Consider the following 23,317-nt stretch of genomic DNA (forward strand, 5'->3'; position numbering starts at 1 on the left):
AAAAATCTTATGGATATGTCCTTGTAATCACCAGGATCTGGGTTTGACTAAGGAGGCCTGTGCTTAATTCCCCCATTCTGCTCTATGCTGGCACTGATCTCCCTTCATCTACCTGGGCTGAGGTCTGCAGCAGATGGTTAACCACATTTTATCATTGAAGCTTTTAAAAGATGAGGACCTAATAGTTTTGCTGCCTCCAAGCCTATTTCTCTTCAGTGGTTGCTTTGGTATGGTGGAAGGATCAAATCTCTTCACTTCCGCTCTGAAACAATCCTGGGAAGAATGAATTGAGATTCTGCGGAGGTGGCTTTATTCTGACTTTTTTTTTAACCTTCCAATGAAATAAAAATAATAGGAAAAACAACAACAACTATAATGTATTTCAAAAAACAATTACACCTGTAATTGTTACAGTCATTTAAAAACAATACCCTAAATAAATTTAGTTTATGATTTTGTTCAAAGTCTTAGTGTTACTGTAGCCACTATTAATTGTTGCTGTGCTTCCAAGACTATAGTTGAACAATGTATGTACTCCTTTATAGAAGATGTTTAAATGTGTGATTCTATAGATTCATTGAAATGTTTGGAATTATGTGAATATAATTCCTAGAACCTTCTAATTATGAATACTGTAATGTAATTATTGACTTCTTGGCAAGGGGTAGAACTAGGAATGGTAAGTTGTGGAGCTAACAAATGATATTGATACTGAAAGACTTATTTTTAAGGATGGAGCAGAGTGAAGCATGATGAGCTTTGCATGGACTGGAGAATACAGGAATAATAACAATTTTTATTGAACTAAGCAGAAAATAGACTGCTTTCCATAGTTCCATTCTCTCCCTCAAAAATATGAATTTTGATCTTTTGAGAATGTGGTCTCTTGGTATATAATCTTTGAAGCCCAATTCAGTCCAAGGAGGTCTAGAGATATTGCGATTTGAGCAAGAGAATTAATTAAACTTAAACGCTTTATTTGGTATCAGTTAATACCAAGTATCACATGTATCTCTTTTAAAAATATGTTTAGTTTGGATTATGATGTTGCTTTTTGTGGGCTTCCCTAGATGTTTTTCCCTAAGGAATTCCAAATTCCTATGGATAAGGCATTAGAACTTCTGAAAGACTTGGATCACTTGAGGACGAAGCTTGTATCAGATGTTCATCCACTCTTAGATGCAATTCATTCCCTGAAAAAGTTGAGGATGGCAAGACATGCACCACTTTCTAAGGTTTGTTTTTAAAATGTGTTAATTTTGGGAAGCTGGAATTACAAAAAATAATGAAAAATATCAGGAGTCTAGAAATTGTTTAATTTGCATAGAAGTTAAATTATCCGTTCCAACATATTATGGGAAGGATTGTTATTACAGACTAGAAGCTAAAATGTCACACTGAAAGAGAACAAATAGAGTTCAGCATTTGAGAGAAGAAATATTGTCAATTTCTGCTTTTTATTTGCATTTTATTTTACATTGTCTGTCTTGTTTATTACTTATTACTCTTGTCTCTAAACCACCTAGAGTCTCTTCTAAACAAGATGGGCAGCATCTAAATTTAATAAACAAATAAATAGTTGCTTTAGTTTGGCAAGATTTTTGTCTCTAAGTGAGGAAAAATAATTTTAAGAAATGTTCAGAAGTAACTCCACATGTCTCTCGGATCTTGGGGCCTGATGTCACCCTCTGGCAGCTGATGACTTCACTTGATGACTTCACTTGATGACCAGTGGATGACTAGGGTGGGACCAGAAGCTAAAGGAGGGGCCAGTGTACTCAGGAAGGCTAGAGAAGGACCAGTCTACTAAACATAAACGCCTCTGTGGCAGCCCTGAAGCAATCAAAAAAATTGCCAAATTTTAATTCCATGAGAATAAAATAGGTTCCAAATTTTGGATGTGTTCTGTAAGTTACTTCATTTGAGCTATCTTGATTCAAAAATTGTTGCCCTGTGATAACAATAGCACTTAGAATTATATACCACTTTACAGTGTTTTACAGCCCTCTCTAAGCAGTTTACAGAATCAGCATATTGCCCCCAACAATTTAGGTCTTCATTTTACCCACCTCGGAAGGATGGAAGGATGAGTCAACATCTAACAAGGGATTTCACCCATCCTACATTAAGAAACCTGGGGAAAAACAGCCAGATTATAAGGTCTTCCTGAATGATGTGAGGGTGGGAGGCCTCTGGATCTCAATGAGAAACCCCGTCCAATGTTCAATTAATTCTCTTCTTTGATTTACTTTCTTTTCTGTCATTTTGTCTTCTATTTATTTTCACAGGCTTTATTTGAGGCTAGCAATCTAACAATAAATAGCAGAATGTTGAACATTTTATCAAAAACTTTCTGCAACCATGAAATCACTCCCTTGTTTTTTGAATCTCTACTACCTGATTTTGAGGAGCAGAGTGTTCACCATTCTTCTGCAAATGAAGATGAAAATGTTCAACATCTTATGAAGAAATATAGTATTCCGTCTGATACTAGTAAGTTTGACAGTGGAAGCAACATCTCTAATGGTATCCTTTCAGCATAACCAAGCAGAAATAAAGTTAGTGAGAGTCTGGGATAATCCTTTTTTATTTCATTATATTGTTTTCAACAGCATAATATAATCAGCACAATTAAAACTACACAAGCCAAGTTCTTTTTCTCATTTATTAGATCTGGTCATTTTTTCGGATTGTAGAAATCTACGTATAGTCTGTAAAATACAGGTAGTCCTCAACTTACGAGCACAATTTAGCCCAAAATTTATGTTGCTGAGTGAGAAATTTGTTGTGAGTTTTGCCTCATTTTATTACTTTTCTTGTCACATTTGTTAAGAGAATCACTGCAGTTGTTCAATTAGTAACCTGGCTGTTAAGTGAATCTGGCTTCCCCATTGACTTTGCTTGTCAGAAGGTTGCAAAAGGTAATCAGATGATCCTGGGACACTGCAACCGTCATAACTATGAGTCAGTTGCCAAGCATCCAAATTTTGATCACATGATTGTGGGGATGCTGCAAAGGTTGTAACTGTGAAAAACAGTCATAAGTCACTTTTTTCAGTGCAGTTGTAACTTTGAACAGTCAGTAGATTAACTGCCGTAAGGACTACCTGTACAGCAAAGACATCAGGGAATTCTTGGGTTCAATATAATTAACTTGAAAAAACTTTTTAACTTCCTACCATTTTCTAAACTACAATGTGGGATGACAAATCTTATTCTAATTTCATAATTAACATAGAAATTGTGCTTTTTTTTCTTTTTAAAAAAATATGATCACTGAAATAAAAAAAATAGCCCTTGTTTTGTGGCTTAGTCCTACTTGGATATGTCAAGTGGATCAAGTAGGAAGCAGAATTAAATCTATCACTGGAGAAAGACTAAGAGTCTCACTCATTGTGATAGTTCTGCATGGCCTTGAGAGCAACCTTTGGCACAGCAAAATCCTATATAGATACAAGGAAAAGTGACATTGTACTGGCAGGTAGTCCTTCCAAATTTTCATTTAATTAAACATTAAGTCTTTCTGGCTGAATTAAGCAAATGGAGATTTTTGGGGAGGGTAGTTTTGTCAAAAGTATTACATTAGTATGTGGACCACAAGGTTGTGAGAGGATCCATTAGGATGCTAAGAGACCAGTGTATTTGGCTGAATGAGGTCTGCTTCAGTTGCTTGGTCCAATATTTCTCTTGTCTCTTCCATAGCACCTTTCTGTGTCTCCTTGTTTCTGGACTTGGTTAAGACACCTTCAGGAGCTTTGATTTGGTCTTTCTTAAAGCCCCTGTTGCGTGGGCGGATTCTGTATTCCCCAGACACTCCTGAAACACGAGCCATCATGGAAAAGGTAATGCCGCGTTTTAAAAAATTTAAAAACAGTTCACTGTTATTAGAATATTCTTGATAAATAAGAAGAATCTAAATTTGAAGACCTGATTCATGGAAAATTCTATTAGTCAGTTTCTAGAATAATTCATTTACAAAATTTTACAAAAACAGCAACTCAATTATTCCTTTTAAATTAAATGAGAGAGGAATTTAATTTAATTAAACTAAATTCTCTAAGTTTCAAATTCTGAACATTTGTACTAGCATAATTGTCTTCAGAGCTATTGTTGTTTTTTTAGCTATAGTCCTTAGTTTTATGATACCATGAAAACAAAACTTTGTGCTAAAAGCATTTATCTTTAAAATCACTTCTTTGCCTACCTATAGAATATATTAATGTTTGATTTGTTTGTTTCAATTCTGTAAGTCCAATTCAACATTGAAACTGATGGCCGATCTAACACAAAAAGCCCAGGAGTGGTTGGACCATTCGCCTATGCTCATGGATTCACTAGCCATATTAAATGACACGCTTCCAATGTTGAAGGTACGAAATGTCATCTCATATTTTGACTACTGTTAACTTGTTAATAACATTCTGACCAATGGCAGTCCAGTCCCTTCTTGAAAGTCTCAAGTGATGAAGCTCCCACAACTTCCGAAGGAAACTTCTGTTCCATTGGTTGATTGTTCCTACTGTCAGGAAATTTCTCCTTATTTCCAGGTTGAATCTCTCCTTGGTCATTTTCCATCCATTATTACTTGTCTGGCCTTCAGGTGCCTTGGAAAATAGGTTGACCCCTCCTCTCTGTGGCAGCCCCTCAGATATTGGAACACTGCTATCATATGTCCCCTGGTCCTTCTCTTCACTAGACTAGCCAGGCCCAGTTCCTGTAACTGTTCTTCATGTGTTTTTGCCTCCAGTCCCCTAATAATCTTTATTGCTCTTCTCTGCACTTTTTCTAGAGTCTCAACATCTCTTTTATAGAGTGGTGACCAAAACTGGATGCAGTACACTAGGTGTGGCCTTACTAAGGCTTTATAGAGTGGCATTAGTACCTCACTTGATCTTGATTGTATCCCTCTGTTAATGCAATTGAGGATTGAATTGGCTTTTTTTTTGCTGCCACTGTACACTGTTGGCTCATATTTAGCTGCTTTACCACTAAGACCCCCACTGAGCTCCCATTGCATAACTATCAAAATATCCTGTCCCAGATCCAGGGCATCGGCATAATGATGACGGTGAGATGTTGCACTGATATATTTTCAAGAGATGCTGAAAGCAATCAGAGTAAATTGGGATTCAACACTTTTTTTTTGTGATGGCTGCCATGATTCACTTCAAATTTAACTTGTTAGGATAAGTATACATGGTGCAAAATTTTTGCTACTATTGGATTTTATAAGGCACACTTGAAAATATGGAACCTCCACTATCTGGCACCATCTGGAACTAAGTTCCATTGTGGTTTATTTCCTAATAAATAACTCTAGTTAAATATTATTTAATATTTATTATTATTATTATTTAAATGTTATTTTTGCTTTAAATGGAGTTCTTATCAGATTTTAATTATTTTGCACAGTTCTTAAACTGTCTTAGTTTTAACACATATACTGGTATTAGTTTAGCATAACATTTTACATTAATTTATGCTATTTTATTTTATGGAAAAGAGTGCAGTCTAAAGGTTTTATTTCCTCCACAAATTAGTGAACTTTTGCCAACCTTTCGCTGAATTATAAAAGCAGGTATTCTCTTTTCGAAGCACTATGATATGAGAAATAAGAGAATTGAAGTATTTATGTATTATAAATCACAACATGTCTGAGTTCAAAATGTAAATTCAGAATTTTTTTTATATAAATCAGGGTTTAATCCCAAAAATGTAGCTATGGCTCCTATTTTTGGGGGGTGCCTCATTATATTTACAATGAATTTGCAATCAATCTTGCTATCTTTATTCATAAAAAAGCAGTGGATGAAATTCATGCTAGTCAATAAAGCACATTCAATATAACAATAGGTAATAGATAATCTTCTAGTGTTTCGTGTTTTAGGATTGTGAGAATTGTCATTTTTACGGCTGAATGAAGCAATACTAATGTTTTTGTGCCAAAGATCCTCTTAGAAAAGTCCAGAAAACTCTTGCTTGTGAAGCTGTTGGGAACAGAGATCTTCATTAGGAAAGTGATTTCCTTCTTGTTTCTGAAAGAAATTATTTTTACATTTTTTCATGGAAACATTTCTGTGGACTTTACCCTGGTTTAGATCACATATTAGATCTCATATAACATCTCATCTCATACATCATATTTGCACTTAATTTATGCAGAGAGTTTTATTTATGTGAGTGCCCTTGATTCCACTCAGTTATTAATACCTGCATAACTTACTGTATAGTGAATCAAATCTTACGAGGAAATTTTGTGTCAGAAATACAGGTAGTCCTCATTTAGCAAGTTCCTCTCTTAGCAACCAACTGCAGGTTTTTTCAATGACCAGTAGTCCTCACATTTATGACCTTCACAGATCTGTAAAACAGGGAAAAGCTGAAGTAAGATAGTAAAATCATGATGTTTTACTTAGCAACTGCTTTGCTTAACGACCAAGTAGCTGGTCCCAAATATGGTCATTAATATCTTCAGAAAGATTTTTTCTATCATTTTTGCATGTGAATGCAGCTTGATAACTACCACAAATATTTATTTTACTTGTGGTATATAACAAAATAAGATTAATGATCCTCTAGATAAGAATGACTCTTCCCATTTGCTTTCATTTCCTAATTAGTCTGAGCTTCCTTCCTCTTTTCCTTCCTTCCAGTAATAATTGTTATTATACAAACAAGATAACAATAGTGCCAATAGAAATACCTTGGATGCAATCCCAAAACATCTGGAACACCACTTGAATACCATCAGCATTGACAAAATCACCATCAATCAATTTCAAAATGCAGCTTTATTTGAAACAGCATACTTCCTGTGATGATACTTTTAACACTATTAAACAACACTATTTGCTTCCCCCGGGTCCTTAAGAAGGACTCTAAAGATGGATAATGTGGATAAAGTGTCATTTTAATATATGTTATATTAAAATGACGCTTTACTGGGAAATGTCAATTTTTTTTTATTTGAGGGGAATCATTTCAACCACAATTTGAAAAAATAGCCTAATGTATTTGAAGTTGAATATTAAATACTCATCATGTCATTTGGCAGAACACATTGCAGAATCCTTTTGTACAAGTTTTCATCAAACTCATGGTGGAGCTGGATGCTGTTGAATTGTTAAACCAAATTAATCAACTGGGTAAGTTATTGTGTATCTTCATTTCACCATCAGGTACAGTATAGGTTCTTGACTGAATAGTGATGGTACTGTAGTATAGGATGAATATAGGTTTAATTGCATTATTCTGTCATATAAATTAAAAATGAACTATAATCTACATCACATTTTAGAGGATAACCAACAATTGTGGCAAAAAAACTTTCTCACAAATCTTGGCCTGTAACTCCTTATGTTCCTATTAAATGTTATTAAGATGATGAGAAACTCTTATTTGTAAGACAAACCTGGCCATTAGTAAAGCATTTCTGAACAAAATCAAATCTGCTATATGAATATTTGTGTATATTTATGTGTGTGTTTGTGTGAGTGTGTATACTATATACAGACTCTACGTGGGTGAAGAAGAAAAAAAATCATACAGTTAGAAAGAATGGGATGAACATTTACAGAAAATTTCTTACCTACAATCTGAGACAGATCACATCTGCAGCTATGTTATATAACATTTATTATTATTAATAGCAATAACATCCTATGAAAACAAGTCTATTGACAAAGAGCATTTAAAGCTTTAGGAATTTCATAACTAAATTTATTAAACTAATTTCTGATAATTTGGGGGCTTTTGTGAATTTTAAAATCGGTAAGACATTATAATTTGGAGTATGTTGGTAAGTTCTTGTTGTTAGTTGCAAAGTCATGTCTGACCCATCGCAACCCCATGGACAACGTTCCTCCAGGCCTTCTTGTCCTCTCCCATCCTCTGGAGTCTGCTTAGGCTCACGCCTGCTGCTTCAGTGACCCCATCCAGCCACCTCCTTCTCTGCCGTCCCCTTCTTCTTCTTTTGCCCTCCATCGTTCCCAGCATGAGGCTCTTCTCCAGGGAGTCCTTCCTTCTCATCAGGTGGCCAAAGTCTTTGAGTTTCATCTGCAGGATCTGGCCTTCTAAAGAGCAGCCAGGGTTGATCTCCTCTAGCACTGACCAGTTTGATCACCTTGCATTCCAAGGAATGTTTTTCTGGAACTCCTTAGCTTTCTCCATGATCCAGCGTATGTTGGCAATTTGATCTCTAGTTCCTCTGCCTCTTCGAAATCCTGCCTGGGGATTTTTGGGGGGATTATATCCCAGTATTGCTTTTCCTACTCTTTTATTTACTATGAAGGCTACTTCATTTCTTCTGAGGAATTCTTGCCTGATGGTCACCTGAATTAAATTCACCCATTCCTGTCCATTTTAGTTCGCTGATTCCAAAGATGTCGATGTTCAGTCTTGCCATCTTTTGTTTAACCACGTTCAGCCTTGATTCATGGATCTTACATCCCAGGTTCCCATGGAGTGTAGATCTTTACAGCATCGGACTTTCCCTTTCACCACCAGATCCATCCACAGCTGAGCGTCCTTTCGGCTTTGGTCCAGCTGCTTCACCCTTTCTGGCACTACTAGTAAAAGCCCTCTGCTCTTCCTCAGTAGCATTTGGACACCTTCCGACCTGAGGGGCTCACTTTCCAGCGTCATTTCTTTTTGCCTTTTGCTGCTGTCCATGGGGTTTTCATGGCAAAGATACTGGAGTGGGTCGCCATTTCCTTCTCCAGTGGATCACATTTTGTCAGCTTTCTCTGCCTATGACCTCTCCGTCATGTGTGGCCCTGCATGATGTAGCTCATAGGTTCATTGAGCTACGCAGGGCCCTTCGCCATGACAAGGCAGTAATCCATGAAGGGATGTTGGTAAGACATTATTTCTTGCTTGATTTCTTTTATTTCAGATGATATACGTTTGGAACTACAGAACAGCACTGACATCATACATCAACTTATTACTTTAGCAAGATTTTCAGTAAATGCCTCTTCATGTGTGCTGCTTGATCGCATCCATCCAGGCAAAACTGTAGAGGAAATGGAGATGATGGCAAAAGACCTGTTTCTGAGAAATGAACTTTTGGCAGGTAAGTAAGGTTGTATGGAGATTTTTTCCCACTGGAACTTTTAAAAAAGTATCAAGATTAGACATATTATTTCAGCTAACCTGCCATGCCCATAATTTCAAATACTCCTATGATCAAACTAATGCACATGTGACACGTTTTTCATTTTCAATGAATTAAATTATTTTATCAACAAATAAACTATCCTGGAATGCATATAGGTAAAAACCAGCAGAATATATCATTTCACTGCAGCCCTCTGGAAATACTTCTGAACAGGTAAGAACAGGTAAAGGATTTGGATTGAATGAAACCTCAATAGTCATTACAGAAGTCAGTTGTAAATTACACCAACATAACTGACATTATTCATTTTTATTCTATTATTCTCCCAATGGATAAATCAGGGTGCAGCCTCTGTTGGGCTCATACATTTTTATCATATACTAGTTATTTAGTAATTGCAAATGTTTCTCTTCCTTTTTAAAAGGTGTCATTTTCAATTTACCTTCAAATGGGACAGGAAAACACATAACACCCAGTGGAGTTTCCCTCCCACCTTTAGTCAATTATACCATCCGAATGAGCAGCAAGATTTCCCAAACAACAAAAAGAATACGGGAACAAATTTGGACCGTGGGGCCACATACTTCAGCCTCTCAAAGCCAAATCTACAGTCGAGCATTTGTCTACGTCCAAGATAACATCGATAGAGCAATAATTGAGCTACAGACTGGGAAGAGTGCAGAAGAAATAGCTGTCCAGGTTCAGGCTACACCATATCCTTGTTATAATAAAGACATGTAAGTCTGTGTGAATTGGTAGGATATTTAATGTCTCAGTGGGGGAAAAATAGCTAAAATGTATTAATTGTATGAAATGCATAAGAAAGTATCAAATGAGAGTTGGGATAAAGTTTTTTATGCTCCATTAACAGTGATTATGATGAATTATTTTTACTCACCACTATGTTTAGGCCTGTGAATGTGACCTCAGGGTTAGTTGCAGGAATTTTTGACAGATAGTCATCTAGCTTGATTGAATGCAGCTCATCACCCATTTAATATTTGTCCCTCCTGTTAAAATGTATCTTTACTTTTATGATTTTTTTCCTGCCGTCTTCTAACTTAAATCCACTATTCCACACCCTGCAGTTTGTGATGGCGGAGAGCAGGATGTAGCATTTTTTTTGTGAGGACTCCTTCAGGTATTTGCAGAGTGTTGCCATGTGCCTCCTCACTTCTCTTTCATGCCCGATCTATGGAGTCATTCTGTTTTGCATGGGATGCTTTGCATAAGTATAGGAGAACATACGTTGTTGCCAAAACCCAGGAGATGGCATGATGATCTCTGCATTATGATGAGAAATATTACAAGGTGAAATGATTCAGCCAAAAATGAAGGCGTTCTATCTGGTTATTTCCATCATTCCATCAGTGCCAGCCGTATGATGTCACAATCATTGATTGCACCCAGGTTTAATGTTTTTTCTTGATTGAATTTAGTGTATATTACTGTATTTCATCACTGTAGCTTGATGGTTTCATTGTGCATTGCTCTGGAAACCTCAATGACATGCAGAGTTTTAAAGTGCTGTGTGAGCATTAATATGCTGTTATTTGGGACATATAACTAGATATTGAATTTTGGGGAGAATATTGAATTACAAAACAATGGACTTTGGCTTTTGTGGACATCATCTTACATCAGCTACTTCTAAGATTTTGCGGGGATGTAAAAAAATCAAATCAATGATCAGGAGTCGTGCAAAGTAGCTGCATATTGTAGCCATTGTGCATATTGTGCAATGCTTTACAGTGCAAAAGTTCGTATCTCTGTCCCCGTCTGATTAGAAGTTGAGGTAGAACGAGATATTTGTCAAAGAAGGCTGAAGTTGCATTCAGCAAAATATATTCCTGTTCTTAAAATGATCAAATACTTTTTAATTATAGACTGTGTGAGAGAAAACATTTTTACTGTTCAAAGGCTTTTATGGTATTTTGAAAATTATCTTAATTATGATTCACAAAGGGAAACCACTCTGCATTCACCTAAATAATTGCTTTGCTTTTTACAGGTTTCTGACCAGCGTGACCTACTCTCTTCCGGTTACATTAATGGCTGCTTGGACACTTTTCATTGCAGCTTTTGTGAAAAAGCTTGTTCAAGAAAAAGACTTGAGGCTTTATGAGGTAGGCTGAAGCTTTGAATACTTGCCAGATCCTGAAGTTTGCTTGCAAATTAATCCTGCAAAATTAGACTGCCTGCACGCACGCAGAGGGGATCTCTTGATGTGTTCACGGGATGATAATGATCCAATCTTCTCTCCAAACAATGCAAGCAAATTCACTGGGAATTGCTATTAGAGGCCTGGCTGTGGGGGGGACATTGTCCTGAGGACATTAAAGACTTATGGCTTAGCCAGGCTGCTCATAGCGCTTCGATATGGGGATAATAGAGTTAGACTTCTGCAAATGCAGAGAGGCCCTTATTTGAACATTGTGTGGCTAGTGGATGTCTAGCATACTTGGGCTCTCTCTCTCAATGCTTCTTTGGTGCACTAGGGAGTCCACGCTTGCTACTCCTGGTCTACTCCTGGTCACCACAATGCCAAAAAAGAAAAAAGAAATGCTGATGTCCCAGAGCCGTGATGGCGAACCTATGGCACACGTGCCAGAGGTGCCATGCAGTGCCATCTCTGTGGGCACGCGAGCTGTTGCCTGAGCTCTGACACACATGCGCGCACGCCTCCCGGTGGCCAGCTGGTCTTCGGGTCTCTGTCGTGCACATGCAGGGGGCGGGGTGCATGGAGGGGGCACATGGGCTGCGCATGCTTTGGGTTTTGGAGGGTTACATGTGCGCGCCTGCATTTTGGGCACTCAGCCTGGAAAAGGTGAGCCATGAGTGCCCTCGAGGCACAGAAGAGCAACCTAATGATAAGGGATTTGCATAAGCCAACCTGTTTGATGAGCGGTTTAACATCTGGACTCTAGCCTAATGAAGGGATGGATTAGGTACTTAGGTTCCGGATGACAGCTGCCTGTCATCGGTCACAGAGAAGAGGAGGTGGACTTATTTTTCAAAGCACCCGAGGGCAAAACAAGAATCAATCTGTGGAGGCTCATTAAAGAGAAAGATAAACTGGAACTAAGGAGAAATTTCCTGACAAAACAATTAATCAAGGGAAGAGCTTGCCTTGTGGATGCTCCACCGCTTGGGATTTTAAAGAAGAGATTGTAGAATCCTTTCTCCAGGAGGATCTCAGGCTGCCTGCCTTGGGCCCTTCCAGCCTTGTCATTCTATGATTCTATAAGATACCAAAGAACTGAGAAAGAGAAGGAGATGGATAGATATTTTCAAAAAAACTCAGGAGCATAATCACTGATGAAATATTTGGAGGAACCTTGTTCCAGAGATCAGGGGAAGCAACGTAGAAATCTATCCTCCATAGATCCAGCAGATGTCATGATGTCAGAGAGGAGGATTTATATAAACTCTCTCTCTGGGTTTAACGGATGGGCAGAAACTACGAGGAACAGATACCTGTAAAGATATATAAGTCGTAGCCGATGAAGGGTTTTAAAGGGGACATCAGCATTTCAAATTACAGATAGTCCTCAAATTACAACCTTAATGGAGCCTGCCCATTAGGGTTGGAGATTGCAATGAATGTTAAAGCCTCAAGTAATGACCAGCCATCCCTGCTCTCCCTAGTGCATTTGTTAAACGAATGCACAGGTCATTAAGCGGAGTTCAGGCATGGGGGCGATACTGGCAGGCCTGGTCAAGCGTAAGCCCCCCTGTCTCAGGCCTCCCAAGGGCCCCCTCACCCTGAGAGTCAGCCCACCACACAGCCGACTTCTTGGCAGTGAGAAACAATGGGGAAAGAAACACCTTTCCTGCCTTTCCTCTTTCTTTCCTGCCGCCTCTTCCTCCGCCTTCTACGGTGCCCTGTTTTAGTTCCCTAACCTTTCCGAGCCTTCCGGCTGCTGATCAACTGGTCCTCAGGCAGCTGCAAAACTCTCCCCACTGTTGCCAGACTGCATGCAGGGGCATTAGCTTCAGGGAGGAGGGGAAGAATCTCGTCTGTCCCTCCCAGCGTTTCTCTTTCATTTATTAAAGGAATTGGGCTTCTGGGGGAGGGGAGGGGTTAAGCGAGGGGGCGTGTAGGACCCGGCTCCCCAAAGCTTAGCAATAGCCAGCCGGGAAAGCTTTGCAGCCTCCCAATGGTCAGCTGATTGGGGCAGAGAACTCTGAAAGGACCCTGGAAACGGTGCCTGCTTCTAGGCCGCCTGGGGAGCCAGGCCAAGCGCTGTGGTTCCCGTCGGGGCAGGATGCGGGCAGGAAGAGAGGTCTGGAGCATCCCCACGGCCTGTCCTAAGGGCGAATGACTGTGGAGGTCCCACTGCTGCTGTCATAACCACCCATCCCATCTATGGTGATTTTGAACATCTGTTAAGTGGCCTGGCATTTCTCCAGGACTGCTTGTATACTCAAAGGCCAACTGGTAACCAGTGCAGCTCTCAGAGTTATGTGCTTAAATTGATTCTCATACGTAACTCCCTAAACAACTGCATTATGGGCATTGTAGTTTCTGAATGGTCTTCAAGTGCAGCCCAGACCAGAGTGGGGATTTAAAAAAAAACTAGATTACCTGATATCTCCCCAACTAGGATTATTTTAATTCAGAATCTACCGTAAGTGTTATGGCATAAGAAGTGATGACACCTTAAGCTTCATTCTTGGGATTCTTCATATTATTTTGCATTACAGGTAGGAGAATTTGATTACTCTCTAAGGGAGTCTAGGTACTCTGCACTATCAATACAGCACGAGGGGGAAAGCTGGTTCTTAGATTTTCTGTACTTAAATAAAACAAGGCGGTATTTTAGGTAACCAGAGCAAAGTACTTTTCGCTAACTGCTAGTACTGAAACCCATTAAATCTTCTCAGATTAAGACTCTCCACCAACTAACAATTCTGTTATGAATGTTTGCAATAGAGAAGGAAAAAACCCTAGGATTTTAAATTGACCATATTTCAAAAAGAACTATGTGATTTCTTCAATGCATTGGCTTCCACTAAAATGAGGGACTGGTTTTGTTTTTGTTATTTGTTTTTTGAGAGAGAAGGTAAACTATTTGTTATTTAATTATTTGGCTGAGGTTTTTTTTTTTTTTAAATAGTCCATTACAAGCTACAGGCTCCCACTTCTCTGTTTATAATAGGTGTTCTAGCTGGTCTCTTGATCTGAGATTCAACAATAGGAACTGGGGATGGAAAAGGATTTGATCCACAATTCATGAAGTGTGAGCCGTAGTGGGTTGACATTTGCACGTGACCTATAGACCAGCATTTTCAAGACTATAGAAATGAAACTAATAATGCCTGGTGCTACTGAACCTTTCTGTTTTAGAAGACAAGTTGATAAAATATGTCTTAATGGTTCAGTATTTAAGGATTAAACTGAACTATAGATTATGCATTTTGCTCATTAAGAAGTTTTCATTTTTTCCCCCTTTTCCATAGTATATGAAGATGATGGGTGTGAATTCCAGCAGTCACTTCTTCGCTTGGTTCATCGAATGCATCACATTTCTCCTGATTACTAACGTATTTCTTGTTTTATTTCTCAAATTTGGGAATATCCTTCCAAAAATAAATGTTGTGATCTTATTCCTGTACGTTCTGGACTACAGCTTCTCCATCATAGCCATGAGCTACCTCATCAGCGTATTCTTCAACAATACAAACATCGCTGCTTTGGTTGGCTGCCTGGTTTACATCCTGGCCTTCTTCCCCTTCATTGTCCTACTAGTGATTGAGAATCAGATGAGCTTCACCGCCAAGAGCCTGCTGGTAAATATCTGTCCTTGTATATGTTCTCTAGAAAAAATGGGGAGTTTACAACTAGACTTTTGTGAGGGAAGCAAATCTACCTATGGATTTGGGCTCGCTTTGTCTTGCAGCCACAGACAATACTAGCATGACCATTAGAAACTGGTTTTTGGTATGTCAAGTAATGTCCCAGCCATTTTAATTGAATATGGGACTTCACTGCTTGAGATGGAAATTGTTAGGATGCCTGAGGTGTCCATTTGACTTGCCGTGTACTGAATCTGGGTCCTTAATTCCACAAAGCGTATCTTCTGTCATAGTGCTGCATTCATCACAACTGTGATCCTTACTCACTGGGCACCTAATATGGAAATGTTTAAAAAATTATTCCATGGATCAACAAGTTATTTTGTGAACGTTCTGAATAAGCATTCCTTTCACAAATTGTTTGAATTTAATATTAAATTCATCTGTTCTAAATCAAATTAAAATTTGGTTTTCAACAAATGTTTACTTTTTAAACATGCAGTAGAATAATGATGAGTTTAGATACATCAGCCTGATTAAATCTGGGCTGGATGATGAAACTTATTAAAATAAGTTAAAATAAAAATAAATAAGCTTAAATAACAACAGCTTAAAATAAATCATTGCCTCTGACTCAGTTACCTAAAAAACAGTTGTGAACATGATTCTTGTTGGAAAGATGGGACCAGTGAGGGGTTTTAATTTATTTTACTACTGATTCGCTCGTGCACATGAGCAGACGCATCCTGGCAGGTGGGCGGAGTCTCTCACCGCCACCACTACAGGTTCAATTGATCCAGGGCAAACTGGCAGAAACCCACCTCTGGATGGGACCTAAATTCAAACCCATAACTACTAATGAGTTTGGAGATGTGATTAAATAATCAAACCACCACAACTAGAGCCAAATCATCCTTGCGTTCTATTACTGCAAATATTTCAGTTAGTTACCTTTCTTCCTGTTTTTTCCCCAGAGCCTTTTATCTCCAACTGCGTTCAGCTATGCAAGCCAGTATATTGCCCATTATGAAGAACAAGGCATTGGTATATCTATCTGTCTGTCTGTCTGTCTGTCTGTCTGTCTGTCTGTCTGTCTGTCTGTCTTTCTGTCTATCTGTCTGTCTGTCTGTCTGTCTGTCTGTCTGTCTATCCATCCATCCATCCATCCATCCATCCATCCATCCATCCATCCATCCATCCATCCATCCATCCATCCATCCATCCATCCATCTATCTATCTATCTATCTATCTATCTATCTATCTATCTTTATATCTTACATTTTTATAAGAAAAATATATCCTAACAGCCCAAATGAAATGCTGTGTGTTCATTTGCTAATGCCGGTTATCCTGTGCATCCCTCTTCTTCTTTGTTTATAGGTCTGCAGTGGGATAATATGCATGAATCACCAATGTCTGGGGACAATACTAATTTTAGCTGGATGTGCTGGTTAATTCTGATAGATTCTTTTATTTATTTCATTCTGGGTTGGTACATCAGGAATGTTTTTCCAGGTATGTAATAGTGGTTATTAAAAATACTGTATTTTGATGGATGCAATTTTTTAAAATGTAAAGTTAGGGCAAATTATCCTATAATATCCATGCTATCATTGGCATGTATCTTTCACACTGATATCTATATTTGGTGATTCTGGATGTGGGAAAAGGATAGATTTTAATGGAGTTTAAGGTAACATTATTGAGTTACTACTTATATACAGAATAACGATTGGTGACAATGAGAAATAGTTTTTGAAGCATTTCAAAAGTGACCTAATTTAAGCTCTAATTTGAAGAAATGAGGCTCCTTCAAATGTCTCTACGTGCCACTTCAGACTGGTTTTGGATAATCAGCCCTTGTGATAGAGAATTAATATTTATCTCATTCTGCACTGATTAATATGAAGCCAAGTTTATTTTGTTCTACTGGGTCTTGGTTGGATTGGATTGGATTGTCCTTCAACAGATTTTGCTCCTCCTTTTTCAGAGGCTGCTGAAATTATCTGGGAAAGGAGAACAAATAGTTTAATCAACAAATGTGACTTTAATTCTTCTGGTTATTCCCAAGAATCCCAGGGGGGAAAAAAGAGCCGTTATTCTCCATCCCATCCATTTCCCCACTTGTAAAGGTTCGCCTACAGCAGCCTAGCTGCAAAAATGCCACTGTCAGAGTTCTGACCAATACCCTAATTAAATCATGACCCTTGAGCCAAGCTTCAAAAGAAATCCAGTTATTTATTATGAGCTTCATGTCGGCACATTCCAAGTGAAGTCAACTCTGACCCCGTGTAATTTACAAGCCAGGTTTGACCCTGTTTCCCCCCTCCCCCCAGTGGGTGTCATCAGTCACATTTGCCAACAAAGCAATTTTGCGGGTTGTAGAGATCACTCCCCTCTGGCCACTATGGGTAACCCCAGAAGATGGCCTCAACAGAGATATGCGTGGAATGTGCTTTTGTTTTTGGTTGCCGTGCCGCTTTGCCATAGCTGCAAGTTCATGTTCCCACCCCCCTTGGCTATGGCAACTTGAGAGCAGGCCAGGGATGCTTTGCGAATTGACATCTACCATGCTATTCTTTTAGCTTCATGGTTAGCATAGTGTGAAGTTCCCAAGAGATGACCTAATTAATTTATGAGCCTCGAAACAAAGTTCAAACAAAGAACATTCATTTATTAGGATCAACATCTTGGCTTGATCTTCTGTGGAGCCTAAACTGGCTTTCGTTTAATTGCATTTCAACTTTACCCCGCTATCTCCTCCCTTCTGTCATGCGTCATGCATCGTATTCAGGAAGTAGGTTGTAGAAACATGAGATCCAACTCTGGCCGAAGGTATGCATGGAATCCTCCCTTGAATGCCAACCTGATAATAGTCAGGGCAGCGCTTTAGAAGTTGACACAGAAGTTTTTAAAACAGAAATAGAAGGAATTAATTCTTCAAAGCAGGGTGCTTCTTGTTGTGACAACTGCCATGTGGAAGTGTCCATGATCTCACACAGGAACGTATTCAAGTGAATTCTGCAGTCCTGCTCTGTTTTCATAGATTTCATTTCAGATAAATTCAGAAATGCCTGCCTTAGATTTCACATGAATATTTAGCAGTCAAATGATCAGTTGGAATAATGTGGCTGTTTATTGTTTGGGAAGAGAAGAGGATTCTCATACTTGGAAAGGTTGAAATCTAACAAAACCCAAGTATTACTTTCTTTAGGCCTGATACTGTTGAGATAATATCAAAATGTTACTACAGAGCTTTTCAATCTCTCTCCCATTTTTGTCACTATTCTCGTTTCAGGGAAATATGGGATGGCAGCTCCGTGGTATTTCCCACTCCTTCCATCTTACTGGTCTGAGCGCAATGGCTATTTCCCTTTGTTGCGTGAGAAGTTAAGGGGATATCTTTTCACCAATTTCTTCTTGAGAAAACAACCTACTTTCCCCGAAAAGATGTGTATGTTTTTTTTTAAGTATAAAGAAAATATTTTGATATATTGGATAATGAAAATGTTATTACTGTCTTAGATGAGAGACCAGCTAAAGTGAAATAAGTGTAAACTACAATTTAATAGATAGAGCCAGTAGAAAATAATAAGAAATCTATAATTTTGTCCTAAATTATTTACAAAATTATTTCAACCCTGAGGTTACAAGGCCTTGTAGCTGAATCTCAACATTTTGAAGATGAATATTTTGAATATGTAACCTTTGACTTCTTTGTCTCTGGATTGAATGTAAAATTTATCTGGGTGGTCTGGAAGATTTATTTAGCAATGGTTGGTTTTGCCTTTGCCAAAGTCAGGACAAAACTTTCCACAGAAAGGAGCCTGTGCAATCATCTCAGGCTCAGTCTTTGATTGACACAGGTAGGGTCTGTAGCAGGGGGTGGGGGCTGCTGGGGGTTCGCACGGGTTCAGGCAATCTACTAGCTAGGATTCTGCCCAGTTCAGTGAACCCCCAAATGCCACCCCTGGCTGGCCACGGCCACCCCACCCCTCCTTGCCCCTCCCAGGAGTTTCCACGCGGCCCGTTCCTCACGCCAGGTAAGTCCAGGGTCTGCGCGGAGGCTCGGGGGGGGGGACGGGCCTCTGGAAGTTCCAGAGATCCAGAAATAGCCTTATTTCTGGCCTCTGGAGGGCCTCCAGAGCCCGGGAGAAGCAGTTTTCACCCTCCCAGAGGCTCAAGGAAAACCTCTGAAGCCCGGGGAGGGCAGAAAATGCCCCCCCATGGTGTAGGAGGCCAATTAGGCCACGTCCACCATGGTCACGCCCACCCAGCAACGGGGTAGCGAACCCATTGCTGCAATTTTTGAAGCCCACCCCTGGTCTGTAGGGTATAATTATCAGATATCTGAACAGGGAAAGGAGGAGACAGATCATTGGAAAGGAGGTCAAATGGGGAGAAAATGAGTTTAACTACTTGGCATCCACCATAAAAATCACAGTGAAAAGCTGCAAAAATGTACTTAGGACAAAATACACATGAAATTACCTTTTCCAGTACTGTTTTTTTCAATCACAATATCCCCCCAAACCTTATTTTCAAGAACTTATGCTAGTGATTATATAGAATTGACAACATGCTTTTCAAATTTTGTGACCTGCAGACCATAATGATCATAGATTTGAAGGAGCTGGATTGAATCTAATTGCTGGAACAATGGAATAAATTATTTATTTATTTATTTATTTATTTATTTATAAAGTTTATTATGTTTATTAACATAAGATTGCTTACATTTGTACATTATCCTACTTCACAAATAAATTGACTAATCTCACCAGGAAATGTAAAAGTCAGTTTAAATCTAAACTCTGGTTGGGTGGGGGGGGGGGAAGAGACAATCTCACAGACATTTGGAAAAGCAATTGTTTACATTTTAACTTTTATATGTAACTATATATTTCTATGGTTAAAACAATACTTGAATTTGCTGCTAAATGTGGTGCTTATTAAAGCCAGAGTTATGCTAGTATTCATATTAATCTATTTAAAACATCTACATATAGCCTGTTGACTATGTAACAATGTTTTTGTATGCTCATATTTAGTAAAGGACCAAGAAAAAAGATTTAGGAGAATGTAGAGAAGAACAGGTGACATGACAAAAATTGAAAATTCAACGATCTGTGAGGATAACTCTTCTTTTGTTTTGAGTTTGCTACACAGAATTTTCCCTATTTAGATCTCTCTTCTGAACAGTTATTGCATAGTGCAACAAGTTCTAAGAGTAAGGCAAGCAAGCAGAGAAGGGAGGAAGGGAGGAAGGAAGGAAGGAAGGAAGGAAGGAAGGAAGGAAGGAAGGAAGGAAGGAAGGAAGGAAGGAAGGAAAAAGGCACAGCAGATGCAAAACAAGACCATGATCCTTTCAACTTAAGTATATCAGAGAAAGGCCAGAATCCAAAACTTAACATGATTCAAACTTCAAACATGGTTCAAAAGTAGCATTCTCCCTCCTTGCCGCTCAATCCACACACATTTTATAAAAATTGAGTCAAAGGGGAGAGGAAATGACGACAGGTAGGGAAAGGGGAGTTAAAATGTGGTCAATAGAACCACGGGTCTCATTTGGACGTATGATTTAACTGCAGGAAAGCTGGTACTGTACTAAATCAACATAAACTATTTTCATTCGATTCAATCACATATTAAGGAACATGCACAGCATATACAATTTCAAAATCCCCGTAAAATCTTGTAAGAATCCCTGAACTGAGTTAAGTAGCGGAAAGAGATGTGGACAGAGGGAAGATGTTACACAGGGTTCTTTATAAATTTGGCATATTCTTTTTTTTTTTTTAGATGTCCACAGTGCTTTGCCCTCTAACATTGAACCTGAACCTACTAATCTCAAAGTGGGAGTTTCTCTTCAAGGAATAACAAAAATTTATGAATCCAAAGCTGCTGTTCAGAATCTCAATCTGAATTTTTATGAAGGAAATATCACCTCATTGCTGGGTCATAATGGAGCTGGAAAAACTACCACAATGTAAGTTCTCTTAGAACAAAAATGTCTGAAAATGACTAACAAGGTTTACTGATTAATAACATTACATTCAGGGGTGTGTTCCAGCAGGCGCTACTGCCGGTTCGCTTGTGTACACGCTTCACGCGGAATACGCAGTGCAATTAAAATTGTTCTGCGCATGCACAAAACTGAAAAACAAAATGGTGCCACTGCCCGGGGAACCGGTTTGGGGGCATGACAAGCGTGGGTAGCTGCCAGTTCCAGTGACCCAGGCCACCAAACCACAACCAGTTCGGCCAAACCGGTAGGAACCCACCACATTGCAACACTAATGTAATCTTTCTTGAGTCCTGTTATCTGCCAGGTTGGGAACCAATACATTTCCTGGACCAGAGGATTTCCCCCCGCCCCTCAGAGCTGGGTTGAGAATGGTGGGAAGCAATTGTTTCCCCCCTTTATTTCTGAATTCTGTAACCTAATGGTTCCATTCTACAATCTCCATGATGAGAGTCTCTTTGAAAACTAATTGAAGCTTTTGGTCTTGTTTCTGGATTTTCCTCATTTCTTTCCCCATTCTAGAGAACTCAGAAGAAGTGCCATTCGGGATGAATGTTTTGGTATTGATTGTATTTCAGCCTTTTCTGACCCCAAAGGCTGCGTAGAACTGCTTTCCAATTTGCGAGGGGCAAAAATGCCTTACTCCACTAGATCAGCCCTGTCAAATTCGTGGCCCGTGAGCCACACACACACACACGTCCCAAGGGGGGAGGAGTTCCAAAACCTCACATGACGTCACCGTGATGACACGGGTTTGCCATCCCTGCACTAGATGGTCATTCCAGTTCTATATCCCAGTCCCAGGATTCGGCTCTTCTGCGGCCATGGGCAGCGAGTGGTTTGTGATGACAAAGAATTAATGGCAGTCTCAGCTTTACCCTCATCCATCTTAGAATTAGTCTGCTTTTCCCCCTCCGGTTTTTATACTAAAGTAACTACTAACTTCCATTGAATAAAACGTTGGTAATTTTTCTCAACTTTTCTTCCCTTCCCCCCTATAGATCTATACTGACAGGTTTGTTTCCTGCTTCATCTGGCACTATATTTGTTTATGGCAAAGATATCAGAACTGACCAAGAATTCATCAGAAAAAATATGGGAATTTGCATGCAGCACAATGTATTATTCGATTACCTCACCACAAAGGAACATCTGCTTCTGTATGGCTACATCAAGATGCCCCACTGGAGCAGAGAGGAGTTACGGGAAGAAATAAACCGGTACGTCATAGTATTTTCAACAGCATAAAACAGCCTTCCTTTTATATTTGTTAGGTATTTCTCCTTTTCCTTTTGCAAAAATTATGTAATAGTGCAATTATTTAGTAGCACTAACATCACACTCATGTGGAAAATAAATTTGGGGGGAATGCTTATATACATATGTACATAGGTACCAGTGGTGGGTTTCAATTTTTTTTAGAACCCCTTCTGCAGGTGTGGCCTGCTTTGTGGGAGTGGCTTGCCAGCCATGTGACCAGGTGGGAGTTGCTTGCCGGCCATGTGACTGGGTGGGCGTGACCAACTTGTAAAATGTGGTGAAACTCACTTAACAACGCTCTTGCTTGGTGTGCTACCAAAATCCATGTCCTTGTAATTTAAACTAATTGTTTCTTTTGCTAATTTTTTAAACTGATAAATTTTTTATCATTCTTTCTTCTACTTATTTTACAAAATAATGTTCTTTCTGGGTGCTGTTTTGAAGGATTTTGAAGGAGACTGGATTATACAACCATCGTGACAAGCTGACAGGCTCTTTATCAGGAGGGATGAAAAGGAAGCTCTCTATTTCAATTGCTCTGCTGGGAGGGTCAAAAGTTGTAATTCTGGATGAACCGACCACTGGAGTTGATCCCTGTTCTAGGAGAGGCATTTGGGAAATCATATCAAAGAACAGAAAAGGTAATATGGGCAGGTATATTGTCATTCCAGCTTTTCAGAGCAACAACAAGGATTACTACAATATTAACAGAATAACAGATTAAGCTTGAACGACTATTACAAATATAGTCACAGTTATGGAACCACGAATATCCATTAAAGAGAAGCTTTCAAACTTTAAGCTTTGATAAGAGGAGAGATCAGTGCAGAAGGGCAGTTGGGGAAGCCAAGAGCAGACTTTGCCTCTTCTTGCTCCGTCAGATGCAAATGGGTGGCCGGGCTCTAGCAGGAGAGGCATCGGAACAGAAAAGGCCAGCTTTAGCCCAGCACCGGGGCTCTTTGTCCTTTGGGGGAAACGGCCACCTACCGCCATAGATGGAGAACCAGCAGCCCCTGGCTTTCCATGACTATAAGATTGGGTGGCAGTTGAGGCTGATAAATTGACTTGTAAATGTGATAATGATAAAACGTGCTGGAGATCTCAAAATGGGATT

The 23,317-nt window shown here is 39.2% G+C and overlaps 1 protein-coding gene across 1 annotated transcript in view; it reads left to right on the plus strand.

The window, feature by feature from the left end:
• ABCA12 (ATP binding cassette subfamily A member 12) overlaps positions 1–23,317 on the plus strand; it is a 121,897-nt gene that overhangs the window by 43,934 nt on the left and 54,646 nt on the right. The window contains exons 17-31 of the mRNA XM_087706250.1: positions 1,071–1,235; positions 2,289–2,493; positions 3,703–3,842; positions 4,251–4,370; positions 7,055–7,145; positions 8,894–9,073; positions 9,543–9,855; positions 11,130–11,244; positions 14,582–14,911; positions 15,892–15,961; positions 16,299–16,433; positions 18,217–18,372; positions 20,721–20,907; positions 21,945–22,163; positions 22,648–22,844. Of these exons, the coding sequence (XP_087562376.1) occupies positions 1,071–1,235; positions 2,289–2,493; positions 3,703–3,842; positions 4,251–4,370; positions 7,055–7,145; positions 8,894–9,073; positions 9,543–9,855; positions 11,130–11,244; positions 14,582–14,911; positions 15,892–15,961; positions 16,299–16,433; positions 18,217–18,372; positions 20,721–20,907; positions 21,945–22,163; positions 22,648–22,844 (2,623 nt within the window). The remainder of the gene's footprint in view (positions 1–1,070; positions 1,236–2,288; positions 2,494–3,702; positions 3,843–4,250; positions 4,371–7,054; positions 7,146–8,893; positions 9,074–9,542; positions 9,856–11,129; positions 11,245–14,581; positions 14,912–15,891; positions 15,962–16,298; positions 16,434–18,216; positions 18,373–20,720; positions 20,908–21,944; positions 22,164–22,647; positions 22,845–23,317) is intronic.

This window comes from Thamnophis sirtalis, unplaced genomic scaffold, assembly GCF_051295495.1.
Source record: "Thamnophis sirtalis isolate CommonGarterSnake01/CBP01778 unplaced genomic scaffold, rThaSir2_p1.2 scaffold_1, whole genome shotgun sequence".
Lineage (NCBI taxonomy): Eukaryota > Metazoa > Chordata > Lepidosauria > Squamata > Natricidae > Thamnophis > Thamnophis sirtalis.